At 44.7% G+C, this 21842-nt stretch overlaps 1 protein-coding gene across 2 annotated transcripts in view; it reads left to right on the top strand.

Moving 5' to 3' along the window:
* DMGDH (dimethylglycine dehydrogenase) overlaps positions 1-21172 on the top strand; it is a 115063-nt gene extending 93891 nt beyond the window's left edge. For both annotated transcript variants that reach the window (XM_073584154.1, XM_073584156.1), the window contains 5 exons: positions 2549-2766; positions 6389-6546; positions 8139-8198; positions 12675-12809; positions 19971-21172. In XM_073584154.1, the coding sequence (XP_073440255.1) occupies positions 2549-2766; positions 6389-6546; positions 8139-8198; positions 12675-12809; positions 19971-20186 (787 nt within the window). In that variant the 3' untranslated portion in view covers positions 20187-21172. The remainder of the gene's footprint in view (positions 1-2548; positions 2767-6388; positions 6547-8138; positions 8199-12674; positions 12810-19970) is intronic.
* Positions 21173-21842: the final 670 nt, after the last annotated feature.

Here is a 21842-nt window from a genome sequence, read left to right as displayed (position 1 = left end):
ACTCCATTCGTTTCAGCATGAGAGTTCTCGGAAAGATGGTGGCTGCGATGGAAGCAGTTCCATTTTCACAGTTCCATCTCCGTCCCTTACAACATGCGTTGCTGTTAGCTTGGGACAAGAACCCGTTCTCCCTGGACCGTCGGATCCTTCTGTCCCTGCGGGTCAGGCTAGCCCTCAGGTGGTGGACACTGAGGTCCTCCCTGAATCAAGGGAGGTCTTTTCTCCCAGTAAGATGGTTGGTAGTAACCACCGACGCAAGCCTTCTCGGCTGGGGTGCGGTCTTTCGTCACCACACGGCACAGGGTCGTTGGTCGACCCGAGAGTCACGTCTCCCCATCAATATTTTGGAGATACGAGCGATCAGATTTGCTCTACGGAGTTTCCACCATCTCCTCGCAGGTCACCCCATCAGGATCCAATCCGACAACGCCACGGCTGTAGCGTATATCAACCGCCAGGGAGGTACCCGGAGCAGGATGTCCATGCACGAAGTGAGTCACATCCTCAATTGGGCCGAAACCAACCAGTCACCCATCTCAGCAATTCACATCCCGGGCGTAGAAAATTGGGCGGCAGATTTCTTCAGTCGCCAAGCCATTGCCTCGGGAGAGTGGTCTCTTCATCCGGAAGTCTTTCAGCAGATTTGTCATCGTTGGGGGACTCCGGATGTGGACCTCATGGCCTCCAGACCAAACAACAAGATGTCTCGGTTCATTGCCCGATCGCGCGATCCATGCGTCATCAGAGCGGACACCCTAGTTCTGCCATGGCACCGATTCCGGCTCCCGTACATCTTTCCCCCTCTTCCCTTGCTTCCGAGGGTCATCAAGAAGATCAGAGCGGAGGGTGTACCAGTGATCCTAGTCGCGCCAGATTGGCCGCGCCGAGCATGGTATGCAGAACTAATACAACTAGTCACCGACATCCCCTGGCGACTTCCAGATCGCATGGATCTGCTTTCTCAGGGCCCGATTTACCACCAGAACTCCGGAGCCCTGTCTGTGACGGCGTGGCTGTTGAATCCTAGATTTTAGCACAGGCTGGGTTCTCTCACGACGTGATTTCCATCATGATTAGTGCTAGGAAGCTTGTGTCCAGGCGTATCTATCACCGCACCTGGAAAATCTTCTTTTCATGGTGCAAGGATCATGGTCAATCCCCCCTGGTGTTCTCCATTCCGGCCATATTGGAGTTCCTTCAATCCGGATTAAAATCAGGCCTCGCAGTTAGCTCGCTCAAGGGCCAAATTTCGGCCTTGTCGGTGCTTTTCCAAAGCAAAATTGCCACCAAACCTCAGGTCAAGATGTTTATTCAAGGAGTTTCCCATGTGGCGCCTCCTTATAGAAGGCCATTGGAATCATGGGACCTTAACCTGGTTCTCGGGACCTTACAGGAGGCTCCTTTCGAACCACTGCAGGACGTGTCATTGACTGTCCTCTCTTGGAAGGTGGTCTTTCTAGTGGCAATTACGTCAATCAGACGAGTTTCGGAATTGGCAACCCTGTCCTGTCGTTCTCAGTTTCTGAATTTTCATCAGGACAAGGTAGTTCTCAGGACGTCCCTGTCCTTCCTGCCCAAGGTCCTCTCCTCTTTCCAGCTCAATGAGGAAATTGTTTTGCCTTCCCTTTGTCCGGTGCCAGTCCATCGCATTGAGAAGGCCCTCCACACCTTGGATGTGATTAGGGCGCTGAGACGGTACATCTCGCGGACGGCTCCCTTCCGCAAGTCAGATGCCCTGTTCATACTTCCAGAGGGGCATAGGAAGGGTCTAGCTGCTTCAAAAGCAATGCTAGCCAGGTGGATTCGCTCAGCGATTCAGGAATCCTACCGTGTCAGGAACGCGCCTGTCCCAGCGGGGATTAAGGCGCACTCTACCCGGTAAGTGGGCGCCTCTTGGGCCATTCGGCTCCAGGCCTCGGCAGAACAGGTCTGCAAGGCTGCGACTTGGTCCAGTCTGCATACTTTTACAAAACATTACCAAATTCATTCTTCGGCCTCTGCAGATGCAGCTCTCGGCAGGCGCATCCTGCAGTCGGCAGTACCTCAGTGTTGACTCAGTGGTACATGGGGTATTAGCAGATGTATGCTCCCCACCCAGGGACTGCTTTAGGATGTCTCACTGTCTCTGTGTCCTCCAATGAGGCGTAGGAGAAATAGGGATTTTTGTTTACTCACTGTAAAATCCTTTTCTCCGAGCCATTCATTGGGGGACACAGCACCCGCCCTGTTTAGCCTACTGGCTCATTTGTAGCATTCTTAGGTTTTGACATAGTTATGGTTATTGTTGACTGTTTAAGCTCCTACTGCTTTTTTCACTGAACTGGAGATATCTCATCCAGCGAGAGGGTGTATACTGCAGGGGAGCAGTTAACTTTTTTCTGGTTTACTTAGTGTCCTCCTAGTGGCAAGCAGCATAACACCCACTGTCTCTGTGTCCCCCAATGAATGGCTCGGAGAAAAGGATTTTACGGTGAGTACACAAAAATCCCTATTTTATGCAAATTGAAAATGATGTATGACAATGTTCACACATAGTCTGTATTTATAGGTGGATAGAGGAAATTGCCACTCAAGGCAATTATAATGTGGAAATAGTAAATGTGACAGATGAAGTGGGAGTTCTCGGTGTCGCAGGACCACTGTCAAGAAAAGTTCTTCAGAAATTAACATCTGAGGACCTGAGTGATTCTGCTTTCAAATTTCTTCATGGTAGAAGAATGAACATTGCTGGGATCCCAGTAACAGCTATCCGGATATCTTATACAGGTGAGGGCGCAACAGAAATAGACGGTATATATGACTCGTGCATTTTTTTTTACTTTTTGCTGTCACATCAAAACCTTAGTCCAAAGGAAAGAATCCCCAGGATTTCATTTGGGAATGTTCCAAATTCTCTGTCCCTCATGACAAAGCACAATTCAATGTTGGCTATAGTTATCCAGGTGATCCTAGAAAAGAGCAAACAGATGAACGGCAAACCAGGGCACACAAATCACCACATTAACAGACAGAGCTATTTATCTGAAGTATTGCGGTATATATTTCAGTCAAAAAACGGAGGTGCTTGCATGAAAAAACATGAATATTTCAATGTGAAATGAAAAAAGAAAAAATATGCCGCACTCCGCGTCTTTATTTCACATGAATTCCATCAACAGATATGTGGACATGCAGGACGTTAGAGGAATGCTAGGGGAGGGAGGTGCCGACAACGGCCGTTTCGCAATTACTCGCTTCTATGGGTAGAATAGAAGCGAGTAATCGCGAAACAGCCATTGTACAGCACCTCCCTCCCCTAGCATTCCTCTAATGTCCTGCATGTCCACATATCTGTTGATGGAATTCATGTGAAATAAAGACGCACAGTTTTTCAGCTATATTGGTGAATGCTGCATATTCTTCTTTTTTCATTTCACTTTGAAATAGTTATCCAGGTGGCCTAGAGTATTTAAACGGGTTGTTCGTTCTTAGGAGAACCCACTTAAGTACTTAGTACGTGCACTGTGTGTTGTGATGATCCTTTGATGCCGATGCCGGGTGCGGGCGGTCATGTGTCCACAAGTTTGATTTGCCTACCTCCAGCCATATTCTGACTAGTCATGTCCAGCCTCGCTCAATACACTTGCATTGAGCAAAGCTGTGCCCATTTAGTTAGCATGTGACCGCGTGTATGCAAATCACATTCTTGCAGTCACATGCCCGCCTCACCGAGCGCCAACATTGGAGATTCATCACAGCACACATGTTAGGCGTTGGGTTCCGGTCGCTGCACAGCAGGAATCCCGAGCCTTGCATTTGGCGGTCTCCCATTGCTCTCCGGCCGCACAAGAGGTTGCTCAGCAGACTCGTCGATCCAGGCGCTCTGCTCCGATCAGCTCTGTAGGGTTGGTTGCTGATGCCACCTCTGATTCAGCTATAGCAACGCATGCTGGTCAGCAGCGAGCTACTCCAGGGACTAAGTCCTCCTTTCGGTCCACTGAGCATGCCCGTGGGATGATCTCTCATTGGAGATCGGAGGTCATGTGCTCAGGTCCTTCTCCAGCTCGAATTGGTCCATCCAAAAGGCCAGGAAGGTCCCGAAAGCACGCGGCTATAAAAGGTTTGCATGGCCGCTCGTCCATGCGCTAGTATAGACTGCATTAGCTGACTATCAAGAGTGTGTGTCGTATGCATGTATGAATGTCTCTGGTGAATGACTCTTTAAGAACCCCTACCCTTGGTACGCATGTGTTGTGCAGCCTAGCCTGTTAAGCGCCCAGGCTTAGGTGTAGGTAGGTTAGGGTCAGTGACAGGCATTAGTCTCCACCAGTGGCTCGGCATGCCACAGTGCACGTGCTCGACACACTGAAGTCAGCGTCTATACCGGCGTCCACAGTTGCGACGCCGCGCGCTCAGAAGGTCAAGAGGGACTCTGACCCCGTGTCCTTAGGGCAGGTGTTATGATGAGTCACCGAAGGAGGAAAAAACAAAATACCAGCTAAGTCCAGAAAAACCAGAGAGGTTGGCAGCTATCGGATTGCAGACCCCTGAACCTATCCACAACAACTAGCAGTAGCCGTGGGGGGTTCCTACGGTGCCCTAGACCCCTCGATCACAGCCGGAGAACTATATAGCCTAAAGACAGAAAGGGGAAAAACTAAACTGCCCCAGAGCAGACCCCAAAGCAATAGGCAGCCCCCAACATATAATGACGGTGAAGCAAGATGAAAACACTAACACAGATAGAAAGATAGGTTGAGCAAATGATGGGGCCCAAGCTAACTACATAGGACAGGATAGGAAAGCTGCTGTCTGCCATCCGCAAAAACCCTATCAAAATGAGCCAACTGACTGATAGGAAAAACAGGCCCTGAAGTCGCTAGGCTTCAAAAGACTATATCAGCACTCAGGTATATTCTGAAGACAGAGCAAAATATCAACAGATCAGAGACAAAAATGGAGTTCAGCTCTCCCCCGGCCGGGGATGGCAGAACTCCCAAAAAACAAGGCAAAACAAAAACAAAACTGAAGAGTACAAAGAAGAGCAGAAAAACTTAGCTTTGAGATGCAGGAATCAGACTGGTCTCCAAGAATCCAGCAGGAAAATCACCAGCCAGGAAGAAGGGCGTCGGCAGCCTTATATCCAGTCCTCAGTTCCAGCCACCCAGTCATCATCTAGCTGCCCATGTGTTTGGTAATCAGCCTCACTACCTTCCTTCACCAGAGGAGGGAGTTCATCAGACCTCAATGGTGAAGGGAAAAATTAACTCACAACAGGCAGGGTTCTGTGACCGCTTTCTGTGTGCTCCTTGGCAGGGCTTTGTGAGTTAAACAGGCTCCGGTGTTTATGTTCAGCGGTAGTGCGGCTCTGAGAGTTAACAGAGTCGCTGCTGTTCACACTGGGTGACGTTAACCCACGTGTGACCTTCCCACACCGCTTTATACTTCTGCCTTTACTTAGCAGCAGTGTACCACCTCTGCACGGTGGACCCCGGGCTGAGAACGCACCTACTATTATTTTATAATTTGGTGCGCTCCGCCAGCCCTAACAACACATTGACTGCAGACTTGTACACTAAGCCCAGACAATCCCATTAAGGGGTTTAAAGATTACCGAACACTCTTGGTGGTCTGGCATATCTATTATCAGATTAATGCTGCCCGAACCACATGCAGCATGATTCAGACACTGCCGGTGCTCCTAAGACACATGACATTTCTTTACTGTATATATTTTTCAATATTAATTGTAATATCAGACAAAATATAATCAAAGGGAAGGAAGAGATGAAGGAGGAATGGCTGGGATATTTTTACTTTTTATACATTTTCTGCATTTAGTCTTCTTTTCTTGTATTACATTAGTATCTTTGGAGGTTTAGGGTGCTTTATGTGTTACTAGATGATCTTCTTAGGGATCCAGTACATACATATTACCCTGAACTTCTCGGGTGGATTAGTGGTTGATACATATTTAACATGGTGGACTGTTATGTTTTAGAGGTCTATACATATTCTCCCTGCAGGTTAAAGAACTACCTTATAGCTATGGGGGTCTATGGTGGTTTTTTGTCATCCTTCCATCACCATTCCAGGGCCCAGCGGCATGTGACCGGATGCTAATCATGAAGATTGGGTGGAATGCTCCTATGACTTGTGATTCCTGGCCAATGACATATGTAGGGAGGCTGCTGCAATGGCCGTAATGCTAATGGCTCGGTGGGTAGAAGGTGTTTCCAGATACCATGAATCTACCTTAAAACAAGTAGCCATTGATATTAACACCTGCGAAACACGAAATCAGTATCAGCCCTCTCTCTGAGCTAAAATTGTGTCCTCCCATTTTCTAACATAAGGATGTCAGGAATAATTCCCAGTAGTGTTCATCCTCCCTTGTAATGTGCCCTAGGTGAGCTGGGCTGGGAGCTGTACCACAGGAGGCAGGACACCTCCGCACTGTACAACCAGATCATGCAGGCGGGCGATGAAGAAGGGATTGATAACTTTGGCACATACGCCATGAACGTGCTAAGACTGGAGAAGGCTTTCCGTGGCTGGGGAGCAGAGGTAAGAGACCTGGGTACAGAGCAGATAGTTAGCTCTAGGGCAGAGGCACTTATGTTTAATTTCTAAGAAGAAGGTGAAATATCTCATCTGTAAACTGTAATAAAGGGGTTATCTAATTAAAGAAAAAAAATCCTTTTAATTTGGATGTCCGGCTCCCAATAAACCACTGATTGTAGCACGGGAAGCTGCAGCTAGCCATCCTTTTATCCTGCAGCAGCCGCTGTAAGAAGATAGAGCGTTACATAGCAGCCAATGGATAAATTACCGTCCATGTAATACGCAGAGTTAAAGGGAACCTGTCACGTTGTACATGCAGGCCGGTCTGTACACAGCACTGTATAGAGAAGGGGATGAGAATGATATACAGGTGGAAAAGATTCAGTGTAACTTTATCATTGAAATCCCTGGTGTTTGTATCCATAGGAGTCCAGTGGGCAGTCCTGCTAGTGTGACAGCGATCCCTGCAGACAATGTCATACAGAGAAGACTGTAAATCACTGAATAGGACCGCCCACTGGACTCATGGATACAAACATCAGGGAATCAATGAATAAATGTCAAGTTGTTCTAAATGATTTCCTACAAAAAACTAGATCCACCTGATCAGCTCCTTCGGCTTTATAACATCCTGCCTGCAGATCAGATACCATTTTTATATGACCGGTTTCCTTTAAACTAGTTGTCCCCTTTTTACTAACTTTAGGCTCAATGATGGTAAAAATAAGAAACTGAGCTTTTCTTGCCTCCCCGCAGGTCCAGCAGTGCCTCTCTGCTGCTGTCTTTGTTGATCAGCTGTAGAGGTGACATCACATAGAGAGCGCTGCAGCCAATCACTGAGCACAACAGACAGCAGTGGGTCAGCTGCTGGGCTAAGGGATTGGCTGCAGGCAATGAACAAAGACCATAGTGACGAAGAGGCACTTCTGGACATGGGAAGAGTAAGTAAAGGCAATATGTTTATTTTTATACTTCACTAAGCCTGTGGCCTAAATTTAGTTGAAAGGAGCCAACGCGTTCAGGACCTTCAGGCGACCTCTTCTGATATATTATATTCAGCCATTTCTTTTTATATTACAAGGATACTTTGGTAACGTCTACTATTGTTGCTCTTCGGGTATGTTTCACAAGGTGATCGCTTCCAAGTAAATGGAGTTTCAGGGCAAGATGTAGAGATTATTATCTGCGGCATACAGTATGTGCGGTGTTACTGAATCCTAGCAGGAATTGCATGGAGATGCCTGTAAGAGGGTTGTCCCATTAGGATGCCCTATGGGAGCATATACATGTCTTTGGGGAAGTTTCCTCTGGACCCTTCTCTATCGGGAAGGGCAGCATTCTAGTCACCCATGACCCCAAATGTATATTCCTACACTATTCATTTCTACGTTACATTCTATGGTAACGTATCCATTCCATGTTCCCATTGGCCATGTTGTCCTCAGAGGATAATGGCGGTTGTACCTCTAAAAATCGACATCAGTAGCATAAATGATACAAGTTGGGAGTCAAAAAAGTTATGTCATACAAGAGGGGATTATCCCTCCATGAACCTTTTTGGTAAGAAATTTTCTAAAAATATTTTTTTTTTTCAGATGAATTGCGACACAAACCCCCTGGAGGCCGGACTGCAATACTTTATAAAGCTAAACAAGGTTGGTAGGGAAGGCTATTCTCTTACTTCTAAAGTGTTCACCCATTTTCGGAACATTTTTTTTTTCTAGTGGTTAGAAATGAAAAGCTGTGTAAGAATGGTAACATGTAGAGGATACTTTACGACAGAGGTGCGCAACCATTTTTTGCAGCCAAGGGCCACATTGTCATACCGAACCAACCCGGGGGCTGCAGGAAAAATGAAAAGGGCATTCCCTTCTGTGACATTTGTGACATAGTATATACCCTAAATGTCCGATAAGTGGAAATTCTACTTACAGGACTCTTACCTCCGCCAATCAGCACCCTAAGGCTACCATCACAATCATTTTTTTTGGCAAGGATTTAGAAATAGATTCTGCTCCTAAATCCACATCAAACAGTCTTTGAAGAAGCTTCCGACTGGTTTTAATGAGAAAAGCTTCTTTAGTGCGCACAATAATGTTTATTTCACATTATTTTGAACATTTTGCAGTAAAACTAATAGGAAGTTTATTCAAAAAGTATTTTAAGCATTTTTATGTGGTGTAAGGTTCCACCATGTGAGTGGACGGGGATTACTCACTTTGCAGGTCTTTGAGGTAAACACTGGCACGCTCAGGGTTCAAACCAGTCCGTTTGGTTTATTATTTAGACAGTTCCAGCATCCATTACACTGTCCAATAAACATTCAGTTTTAACACATGAATACAAGTCTCTCACTGAATAAACCGTCTCACTGACCCCGGTCAGTATAACACACAGTTGTCAAGACCGTTACCTGTTGGATCGCCACACAGGTTCTCGGATCACTCTTATCCTCAGAGGTATCCTATAAGTATCCGTTCACACACAGTCTCTTTCTGACCCGGGTCAGTATCACACGGTTTTCAAGACCGTTACCTGTTAGCCACGCAGGTTCTCGGATCCCTCTTATCCACAGAGGTATCCTGTAAATACTTCTCACTGACTCCGGTCAGTATCACATGGTTTTCAAGACCGTCCACTCCTTTTGGCTCGGACTCGCCGGCACGGCTTCCCCAGGCTATGCGACGTCCGAGCCTGGAACATGGGAGCTCTGTCTGGGCTGACAGTCTCCAACACACTCTCTCACATGTGCAACACACCTGCCTTAGCCTGTAACCCCTCCCAGTTACCTATCACATGGCTAGTCACGTGATCATGACCTCATCACAGGTCCTGCAGATCCACAACCACACACATATCTTCAGACCAAACGGGGTACAGTGAGCCCCCTCACCACAGTGTGTGGTACATGGGTAGCCAGACCCTCCCAATTCTCATAGCTATCCGTAGCCCGGACCCAAATGTGAGCAACAACTACTCAAAAATGTATGTACCCTTAAGAAAACACTCCGGGCTACTTCACAGGGAGCTGCCATCCCTGTGATACAGACCTCCTATTAACCACGTGACCACCAGTCACACCACAGTGGATATGCAGTAAAATCTGCTTCTTAATCTTTGTGAAAAAAACCCCTGTGTGAATAGGCCCTAAAGAGTGCCAAACGGGTCAAGAGACCTCATTCTCCTGATATTTGCGGCATCCAAAGATTTCCACACCGGGCATCATTAGTACTTGCCAGTCCTTGTCCTCAGCAGCTGCTCGCTTCTGTGGCTGGCTGATCACATATACCGTCAGTCAATCGTTTGTTTTGTCCATATGGTCGGGGGCCGCCCAGAATGTCATCGTGGGCCACATGTGCCCCCGGCCACAGGCTGTGTACCCCTGCTTAACAGCATAATTTTGTGTTTCCTGTTTATCAAATAGAACTTATTCTAATGGGAATTACTGTACTGAAATCTGCTGTGCACAACACTGCCCCCTATGGGCTGATATTGATGTAACAGGAATGTGTTTTTTCTCTTGAGTTGAGTTCACACATGGTATTTTATTGTTGTTGCAGTCATCCTCAGATATGATTTCCCAAAGAAACCACATAGGAACATTTTATTTAACTGTAATTTTTCTTTTAGACAGAATTGTAAAAAAGAGCATGTAAGAAAGGGGATGTTCACTTTTTTTAACATACGGTAGTTTTTTCAGGTTAAAGAACCCAAATAAACCAAAACGCTTCTAATATTGTGATTTATTTTATTACTGCAGTTTTTCAAGAACAAGTGCTTTTAATGGGGTTTTTTTAAATATGGATCCTCCGTGTGATCTGAGATGTATTTTTTACCACAATTAGAACACTGACAAAACCTTGTATTTTACCATGATTTACTCATGGAAAACGTGCCAAAGAGACATGATGCTTTTTCTACCAAGCAATACATGCTTTATAGGCACATGCATTAAAATGAAAGGGAAGCTTATGTAAAGCATTTTTCATCTGGCTTTTGGTACAAAATCCATGCCAAAACTGTCTATAACCTTGCCATCAATCCACTATTATACAGCAGTTATACTTGTGAGAGTTTATATCATTTTCTTTCTTTCATTTCATTAATGATCCAGAATATGTGATGATTCAGCAATGACCAGGTCCCCTCGATATATTCCTACCTGGTAATTCAGTGACCTTTTAGTGTATTTTGCCCATGTACCAAAAATACAGGAGATATTCCACTGCAAAATCGCTTGTGGGAAACATATCTGCCTTTTGTAAATTGATAAAAGCTGTGGATTTGAGATCGGCAGGATGTCAATGCCGATATCACCACGTGTTTTTCATGTGGATTCCGCTGGGTATCCGCCTAATAAAGCGCTCAAAATAACATTGATGTGCAAAGGACCTTTTATGTCTGTGTCCACCTGAAAATAAATGCTCTAAAACACACATATATATATATATATATATATATATATATATATATATATATATATAGTACAGACCAAAAGTTTGGACACACCTTCTCATTCAAAAAGTTTTCTTTATTTTCATGACTATGAAAACTGTAGATTCACTCTGAATGCATCAAAACTATGAATTAACCCATGTGGAATTATATAATTAACAAAAAAGTGTGAACCAACTGAAAATATGTCTTATATTCTAGGTTCTTCAAAGTAGCCACTTTTTGCTTTGATTACTGCTTTGCACACTCTTGGCATTGTCTTGATGAGCTTCAAGAGGTAGTCACCAGAAATGGTTTTCACTTCACAGGTGTGCCCTGTCAGGTTTAATAAGTGGGATTTCTTGCCTTATAAATGGGGTTGGGACCATCAGTTGTGTTGTGCAGAAGTCTGGTGGACACACAGCTGATAGTCAAACTGAATAGACTGTTAGCTGCTTTTTTCTTGCCAGAATACAAATTCTAACAGTCTATTCAGTACGACTATCAGCTGTGTGTCCACCAGACTTCTGCACAACACAACTGATGGTCCCAACCCCATTTATAAGGCAATAAATCCCACTTATTAAACCTGACAGGGCACACCTGTGAAGTGATTACCATTTCCAGTGACTACCTCTTGAAGCTCATCAAGAGAATGCCAAAAGTGTGCAAAGCAGTAATTAAAGCAAAAGGTGGCTACTTTGAAGAACCTAGAATATAAGACATAGTTTCAGTTGTTTCACACTTTTTTGTTAATTATATAATTCTACGTGTGTTAATTCATAGTTTTGATGCCTTCAGAGTGAATCTACAATTTTCATAGTCATGAAAATAAAGAAAACTCTTCGAATGAGAAGGTGTGTCCAAACTTTTGGCCTGTAGTGTATATACATATATTTGGATCAGTTAGGCAGTCCATTGTTTGGATGCCTTTTAAGTATTTTTAATATTCTTTTGTTAGCTCTCTAAAAAAAAATTGACTGATATTTGGTGATCCCTTTTGTGTGCATATAGTCTTTTCTCTTTTTGTATATCACCTGAAAAGAATACCGTGTTCGTTCTTCGGGTGCCTTCCACTAGGAAGTTGCCTGCTCTATAGTTGAAATCATAGGAAAAAAAAGATGCTGATGACAGAGATACCACAAGATCAAGGGCAAAATCAGCAGTGAAGCTACTTCAGGAAAACTCTGCGAGCGGGCAGGCATCTGACAGCCGCCATGTGCGCATACCCTCATTGAGACTTTCACTATAGCTAGTATATACCATCGCTTCCTATTGATGGACGTCCAAATGCTGCCCTCCATGGCCACAGTAGAAAAAAGTGTCCAGGAAAAGTGAGAACTGTAGTGCAGGAAACTACAGAACTGAAGCTCCATGCACAGCGGACAGGTGGGAGCGCTGGTCTCCAACAGTTTTCAGGATCAGTAGGGGTGCCGGACTTCAAAGATGGGTATATCCCCTCCCCAATAAAGGCAACCTCCTCTGAACCCTCTAATGGTTTCCTACCTCCCCGGAGCTACTTAGCATTGTATACAGCAGTGACAACAACCTACGGCACATAGCGGTAATGTGGCATGGTTCCTATGTATGACTTGTCGTTGCCATTGACACTATGCATGTATGTAAATGTCTGAGCGCATATATCTGTCTCGATGCCACAGCAGTCGTTAATCATCATTAACTTCATGTGATTTCAGCAAGCTGACTTTATTGGCAAGCGGGCTCTGAAGGAAATCAAGGAAAAGGGGCTTCAGAGGAAACTGGCGTATCTCACCTTGGAAACAGATGATGTTGATCCTGAGGGAAATGAGAGCATCTGGCACAATGGGAAGGTGAGAAGAATGCAATCATAGCAAGTGAATTGGAAATCTTCTCCTAGAAACCTGAACTGTGCACAGGAGCTGGACTATGACATCCAGTAACGTCAAGCGGCAAAAAACTGAAACAATTACACCATTCACCAGTTATCGCTTGATTATGTTAACTAAAACCAGTTTTAGATATTTTTAGGAAGCTCCATTCAAAATCGGTAATTTGGCTACCCTGATGTGCATACAGTATATCCACGGTATCAGTGTATTCTGGGAGTTTCTCAGGGTACAGTATTTTGACTACAATGTTCCCACGTCTAGATGAGTGATGTAGTGTCACGGTCCACTACCAAATAGTGTCATAATAACTATGGGGGGCGTTAAAATTACATTTTCATCACATCCTTACCCAGTCCATTCTCAGTCTTCAAAATACCACCCTTTATACTATTATTGGCTAATCCCAAATAACTGATATTGCTTTTCCCTTTGAGGCATAACATTATACTGAATCTGCTCAAAACAAGCACAGGCGCTCGGTGCACCTGTAGTGTGGCCAAAGAGTTCAATGCACCTTCTCCCTAAGGCTAAGTGCACACGCTGCGGATTCTGCTGCGGATCCGCTGCGGATTTGGCCTCTGCGGATCCACAGCAGTTCTGCAGACAGTGTACATTACAATGTAAGTCTTTGGGATTTACAATCCGCTGTGCACATGCTGCGGTTTTTTAACTGCGGAAAAGCTGTGGTTTTGAATCCACAGAAAGAAGTGGCATGTCAATTCTATCTGCGGATTCCGCTGCGGTTTGCCACCTATTCCATTGTCCAGGTGTCAAACCGCAGGGGAAAACCGCTGGCCAATCCGCAGGTAAAACCGCAGGTCATTTTAGCTGCTGTTTTACCTGCGGATCCGCAGATACAAATCCGTGGGTGAATCCGCAGCGTGTGCACATAGCCTTAAGGCTCTTTCAGACGTCCGTGATCATCAGTCCAGTATCAGATCATAATGCACGGACTGGTTGAACGTCTCCCAACTTGAGCGTGAACACTTCATGTATATCTATGAGGTTGTCACACTCGGTTCAGGAGTTCCGTGGTCAGTCCATGCATTGTGATTTGAGATTGGACCGGTGATCACGGATGTCTGAAACAACCATTACTTTTCCATAAATCTCCATCCCTTTCAATTGATTTGACAGCTCTGGTTTTAAAGGAGGTAGAGATGGATGATAAAAAAAAGCAGGTGGGAAAGTGCACTGAACTGTACAGTCACGCCAAGGGTGCGCCTGGCACCTGTGATTGGTTTGAACACTCATTCTGTGCCAACAGACGCCCTTAAAGCTTCTTGACTCCAATGCAAAATCTGTAACGGGGCCCCCACCCACTGTGTGCACTTTATATTGCTGCTGTCTTCTGATGTGGCAAATGTAACATTGGGCGCCTAAGACGCCAGGGTCTAAATATGAGAGCTGCTCTGAGCCACTTACAACTACACCCCTGCTGGCATCACTATGAGGCAGATCTTTTATATAAACATGGCTTCCCTCTGCATTTCCACACTTATAGTTCCAACAGGAATTGTGCGATTGCTGACCTGTTCTTGCTTGCGTTTTTATTCTGTGGTGCAGACCGGAATTACACAGTAAATAGTAAATGTAGAAAACAGCCAATATAACAACCAGTTCTGGGATCACATTATGAATGTAGTGATTAAGTTGAGTGGACTATATCAGATACGTCTTGTCAGGCTGGGGGAGTCAGATGCCTCACGTCAGGCTGGGGGCGTCAGATGCCGTCCCTTCAGGCGGGGGGGCAGATCCTCTCAATTCAGGCTGGGGGGGTCAGATCCTTTCCTTCAGACAGGGGGGGTCAATTCCTTTCCTTCAGGCTGGGGGGTGGAGTCAGATCCTTTCCTTCAGGCTGGGGGGTGGAGTCAGATCCTTTCCTTCAGGCTGGGGGGTGGAGTCAGATCCTTTCCTTCAGGCTGGGGGGGGTCAGATCCTTTCCTTCAGGCTGGGGGGTGGAGTCTGATCCTTTCCTTCAGGCTGTGGGGTGGAGTTTGATCCTTTCCTTCAGGCTGGGGGGGTCAGATCCTTACCTTCAGGCTGGGGGGTGGAGTCTGATCCTTACCTTCAGGCTGGGGGGTGGAGTCTGATCCTTTCCTTCAGGCTGGGGGGTGGAGTCAGATCCTTTCCTTCAGGCTGGGGGGGGCAGATCCTATCCTTCAGACTGGGGGGGTCAGATCCTTTCCTTCAGGCTGGGGGGTGGAGTCAGATCCTTTCCTTCAGGCTGGGGGGGTGGGGTCAGATACTTTCCTTCAGGCTGGGGGGGGTCAGATCCTTGCGTTCAGGCTGGGGGGTGGAGTCTGATCCTTTCCTTCAGGCTGGGGGGTGGAGTCTGATCCTTTCCTTCAGGCTGGGGGGTGGAGTTTGATCCTTTCCTTCAGGCTGGGGGGGTCAGATCCTTCCCTTCAGGCTGGGGGGGTCAGATCCTTTCCTTCAGGCTGCGGGGGGTGGGGTCAGATCCTTTCCTTCAGGCTGGAGGGGGGGTCAGATCCTTTCCTTCAGGCTGGGGTCTGACCCTTCCCTTCAGGCTGGTGGTCAGATCCTACCCTTATTCCACCCTCAGACATATTATTCTTTCCGTCAGATTGGTCAGATCCTACCCTGGCAATCTTGGTCCATGCTATGGCTTTTTTGCAATGTCTGCAGGAGGTTTTAGAAGGCAACACAATGGGTTTAGTAAATGAAATTTATGTAATAGATGAGTGACTTTGTAGATAATAAAAAGTATGTTTTAATATAATTTTCATTTATTTACATGTGTGGTATTTTTTTCTGAAGATACAATTATGCTTTATAACAGAGGGAATCTATGTTGGATGTGTTTTGCGTCCCGATTTCTCACTCTTTGAACTTGTCTTCAGAATCCTGTTATAACTTAACAAGATATTTAACCTACCCGAACCCAGTGCAGCATACAAAATGGGGGTTAAAGCCAAGATAATATCCATAGACTCAATGGAGGGCTTTGTAGCAGTAAATGCAACAGTGAGACAGCTTGAGATCAATGTGACACATCTATTTAGCTCAGTTAAACGTGGTTCATTTTGTAGAACCGACAAGTATAGTGGGATTCATTGCTAATGTAATTAAACGTGATTTTCTGACTTCTGATGTACAAGTGAGAGCGGGCTGGCAACGTGATGTTCTTCATTCAAGGACCAAAGAATAAGTTTTAAGTTTCCAAAGTCGCATCACAGTCAGATGCAAAGCAGAAACTAAATTGTGGTAAGGTAGATGGGTGAAATGTATTCCTTATTTTTCACTACGTACCGTACTTATGTTATTGATAGATTAAAAAATATAAAAAACACACAAACTTCTACTTTAGTACATACAATTCCGTATTCATAAATCCCCAATTTAACTAATCATATGATCCCAGCATCAGAGAAAGGTTTCATATTAGACACACTGTAGATGGTATTTGGCCTCATAGAATCTTAGAATGTCTGAGTTGGAAGGGACCTCCAGGGTCATCTGGTCCATCCTCCTTCTCAAAGCAGGAGTCACTAAACCATCTCAGACAGATGTTTGTCCAGCCTCTGTTTGAAGACTTCCATTGACGGAGCACTCGCCACCTCTCGTGGCAGCCTGTTCCACTCATTCATCACTTACTGTCAAAAAGTTTCTTCTAATATCTAATCTGTTTCTTCTCGCTTTCAGTTTCATTTCATTGCTTTTTGTGTTTCCATGTGCACATGAGAATAATGATGATCCCTCCACATTGTGAATTCTCTTCAGATGTTTGTAGACAGCTATTACAGTGCCTTGCAAAAGTATTCAGCCCCCCTGGAACTTTTAAACCTTTTCCCACATATCATGCTTCAAACATAAAGATACCAAATGTAAATTTTTGGTGAAGAATCAACAACAAGTGAAACACAATTGTGAAGTTGAACGAAATTTATTGGTTATTTTAAATGTTTATGGAAATACAAAAACTGAAAAGTGGGGTGTGCAATATTATTCGGCCCCTTTACTTTCAGTGCAGCAAACTCACTCCAGAAGTTCATTGTGGATCTCTGAATGATCCAATGTTGTCCTAAATGACTAATGATGATAAATATAATCCACCTGTGTGTAATCAAGTCTCCGTATAAATGCACCTGCACTGTGATAGTCTTAGGGTTCTGTTTGAAGCACAGAGAGCATCATGAAGACCAAGGAACACGACAGGCAGGTCCATGATACTGTTGTGGATAAGTTTAAAGCCGGATTTGGATACAAAATGATTTCCAACACTTTAAACATCCCCAGGAGCACTGTGCAAGCGATCATATTGAATCATACCACTGCAAATCTACCAAGACCCAGCCGTCCCTCTAAACTTTCTTCTCAAACAAGGAGAAGACTGATCAGAGATGCAGCCAAGAGGCCCATGATCACTCTGGATGAACTGCAAAGATCTACAGCTGAGGTGTGACAGTATGTCCATAGGACAACAATCAGTCGTACACTGCACAAATCTGGCCTTTATGGAAGAGTGGCAAGAAGAAATCCATTTCACAAAGATATCCATAAAAAGTGTTGTTTAAAGTTTGCAAATAGCCACCTGGGAGACACACCAAACATGTGGAAGAAGGTGCTCTGGTCAGATGAAACCAAAATTGAACTTTTTGGCAACAATGCCAAATGATATGTTTGGCGTAAAGGCAACACAGCTCATCACCCTGAACACACCATCCCCACTGTCAAACATGGTGGTGGCAGCGTCATGGTTTGGGCCTGCTTTTCTTCAGCAGGGACAGGGAAGATGGTAAAAATTGATGGGAAGATGTATGGAGCCAAATACAGGACCATTCTTGAAGAAAACCTGTTGGAGTCTGCAAAAGACCTGAGACTGGGATGGAGATTTGTCTTGCAACAAGACAATGATCCCAAACATAAAGCAAAACATACAATGGAATGGTTCACAAACGTATCCAGGTGTTAGAATGGCCAAGTCAAAGTCCAGACCCGAATCCAATCGAGAATCTGTGGAAAGAGCTGAAAACTGCTGTTCACAAACGATCTCCATCAATCCTCACTGAGCTCGAGCTGTTTGCCAAGGAAGAATGGACAAGAATTTCAGTCTCTCGATGTACAAAACTGATAGAGACATACCCCAAGCGACTTGCAGCTGTAATCGCAGCAAAAGGTGGCGCAACAAAGTATTACGTTAAAGGGGCCGATTAATATTGCACGCCCCACTTTTCAGTTTTTGAATTTCCACAAAAATTTAAAATAACCAATACATTTCGTTCAACTTCACAATTGTGTCCCACTTGTTGATTCTTTACCAAAAATTTACATTTGGTATTGTGGTGCAGTGACCACTATGTCCGCTAGGGGGCGCTGTGTGGGTGTCCCAGGAAGGGCGTACAGGCATATCCATTGTGGTAATGGGTATAGGATGGCAAATGACCGTTATGTATCTCAAGGTGGGTGGCCTTGGGATGGAAGCTTGAATATGTGTGTGAATCAGCAGAGGTACTGCTGAGCTTTTGTTACACTGTGTCAGGGAGAGCTTTCCAGGTAGCTAGTGAGACAGGTGGAACCAGCTACCTACAAACCCACCTAGGGGCGGTGTCTAGAACGCCATAGTAAAGTGTATGTGTGTGAATGCTTGTAGGACCTGTGATCATAGCCATGTGATCCAGTGGGCGTGGCTACGGACCATATAAGGTGGCCAGGGTAGGTCACATGAGTGAATGCTTGGACCCAGTTGGTCCGTTTGGAAGGTCTCGCTGGAAGATGTGTCTGCCTTCCTGAGTGCCTGTGTGTATAATGGCTGCACGTGTCTGAGAGTTCCCAGGAGAGGGAATGAACGTCTGCACTGAGAAGCAGCCATGAGGTAACCCTGACAGGGGATATAACTGTGAGGCTAGAGAACCTGTGTACCGGAGATCACAAAGCCTGTGTGAGCACATGGTTAACAGAGGGGAGCTCTGTTATGGACGCTATGCTGATTTGATATGAACTTTCTGTTGCTGTTTGATGGTTTATATTGCATAATAAACCGAATGGACTGAGTTTATGTTGAGAAACCTGTGCCGGACCTGATTTATCAGCTGCCTAGCGAGTATCCCCTACCTGAATGACAAGCGCTACCTTACAATATCTTTATGTTTGAAGCATGATATGTGGGAAAAGGTTGAAAAGTTCCAGGGGGCCGAATACTTTCGCAAGGCACTATAAGTCTCCTCTTAGCCTTCTTTTTTGCAAGCTAAACATTCCCAGATCTTTTAACCGTTCCTCGTAGGACATACTTTGCAGTCCGCTCACCATTCTGGTAGCTTTTTCTGAACTTGCTCCAGTTTTTTAACGTCTTTAAAAAAAAAAATAGCAAAACTATTATCATGGGATAATTCGAGCTGCATAATTCTGATGTCTGGGGCATAGAAATTAAACATGATTGTCCTGCATTAGGAACCATTTTCCAGTACGAAGCAGAATATTCCTTTTGATAAATTATACTAAAGATTGCCATTTCGCTAAAAAACATGTATATACAGTACATAGCGATAGGGATCACAGGGCAACATGGTTCCCCACACTACTACTTGTGAGCAGCATAAAAGCCAGCCGCTCCATGTATTCTAGAAGACCAGTTCTCCAATCAGGTCTCTAAAGAGCCTTTGGGCCCGCAGACTGGTTACATTACAAAAATTCCTGCAATAATGGGTAAAAAACACAGAAAAAAAACAGTACAGTATATTCAAACCTCATTTTGTCCCGTGATTTTACAAAAATTGTAGAAAAACAGGATATATTCACACAAACTGGTGAAATCATAAGACCAATTAAGACACGGCGAATTTGTTCCAGATCTGCATTGAAATCCGGTTATAAGATAAAATAAAATACGGTATATGTAAATGATGATTATCACACCCTATACACATGAAATTAAAAAAAAGAGGCAGGGAAATAAAATGGTTCAAATTTCAAAAATTTGCAGGATTGTCTTTTGCAATATTGGGTAAAGTCAATGCATGTGGTTTGTGGCCAAAATAAGAATAGCTCCTGAATCCGTAGTAATATGATGGACTAACTAAAATAAAGACATTATAATGCAAACGAACTTAAGCTTTTTCCTGCAGATTATCTAATGAAATTCTCTGAAATGTTCTTCCTCAGGTTGTAGGTAACACCACATCTGGAACCTTTAGTTACTCCACGAACAAGAGCTTGGCTTTCGCCTACGTGCCTATAGAATTGAGTGCGACTGGACAAAAACTAGAGGTGGAACTTCTTGGCAAACATTACCCCGCTACAATCATACAAGAACCACTTGTGTTCACAGAACCAACCAGGAATCGACTGCAGAAAAAAGGGGAAGGTGCCAAAGTGTAGCCATAAGCAGTGTTGTCATTACAAGGACATGACTGTGAAGCCGACGTCGATTGCACCAGCAATGTGTCTTCTTTGTCACTTCTGGTGATACGATATTTTTTAGAGAGAAATGTAAAAATGATACAAAGGATTAGAGACAGCAGAAGTTCTATAGGTCAGTTCCTCCTGGTTGTAATGGGATTATCTGATGCCTTTTACTGCCGCATAGGACAGATGCACAAAGTAATTGCCTATACCTGGTAGGTGGACATCGATGCCTCATCAGCAGCTCCTATCCCCCCCAATGAGGAGGTGAGAGGTGCCGATAACCCCTTTAAGAATATGCAAATTACTAGGTTGGGGATATGATCCTTTCCTTCAGGCTGGGGGTCTGATTCTTCTCTTGAGAGTAGTGGTCAGACCCTACCCTCATGCTGGTGGTCAGATCTTACCCTCATCCTACCCTCAGGCTGGGGGTCAGATCCTACCCTTCAGGCTGGGGGTCAGATCCTACAGTTCAGGCTGGGGGTCAGATCCTACTAGCTATATAGCTATGTTTTTGGACCTTAAGTTACAGGCTCCTATGAATGTTATCAGTGAAATATGGATTTACTATGCAGGGCCCGAGGGGCGAGGCCACTAAAGGCAGAAATCATGCCTCACCTCCTTTAGGCCCAATACCAGGTATAACAGGTTTTCCTGGAGTGCCTTTGATAGTGAACCCAAGCACAGTATACACAAAAAGAAAAGATTGTGAGCTTACCGCATTTGAATAGCATTGATGCTTAGATAAGTCTTATATTATGGGTGCCTAATCCCACTGGTGAAGATCAGCAATGTTAAAGAAAAGTGAGAAAAATTTACACTGGTAAAATGATAAATGTTTATTTTGGATACATTAAAAAGTATCCCCATATGGTAGAAATAAATGACTCATTTAATACACTGTAAATGCTGTCCAATAAATGAAAGATATCTGACAAAATATATTACGTTTTAATACAAAATTTGTATGTTTCCATACTTTTTTTCTTTTTATAACTGGATTTTGCATATGTTAGTAACTTGATAACAAATCCGAACTCATCATCTTTCATCCATCCCACTTAATTCCCCTACCTGATCTATCTATCACAATGCATGACATCAGGCTTTCTCCTGTACCGGAAGTCTGCAGCCTCAGAGTAGCCTTTGGCTCTTACCTCTTCCTGCCCCCCAGTATAAAAATATTTTCAGAGACTTCCTGTTCCGGCGCCGCCATGTGCATTCGCATGTGAGGGAGCTCCTGCTGACCGCCGCAAATACTCTGCATTTACACAGAGCCCTGACTCACAAAAGGTACTGGGATCATCGTGAGACCATCCGGGACCGTCCGCAACAGGGATCGGTTTGTCACAAGAGGTGCAGGGAAGGAGCAGATGGAGGAGGAGGTCAGAGGAGACCTGCAGAGTGGGAGCACAGTAATGGCGACGGAGACACAAGCACAAACAGGGCAAGCACATGAGGAGATAGAACGGGTGGAGGAAGCCCCAGAGAAAGAAGGAAATTTCAGCCAGGGGGAGACAGTGGAGACAGGAGGCACATTTGGAAACGCAGCTACATGCTCATGGCTCATTAAACTTTAAACAGCTAGCAAAAGAAATGGCATCATACCTTGCTGAAGACTTTAAGCAGGCG

The sequence above is a fragment of the Dendrobates tinctorius genome, unplaced genomic scaffold, assembly GCF_039654945.1.
Source record: "Dendrobates tinctorius isolate UK_male_01 unplaced genomic scaffold, ASM3965494v1 ptg000083l, whole genome shotgun sequence".
NCBI lineage: Eukaryota > Metazoa > Chordata > Amphibia > Anura > Dendrobatidae > Dendrobates > Dendrobates tinctorius.
This window is presented reverse-complemented; position numbering and strand designations above follow the sequence as displayed.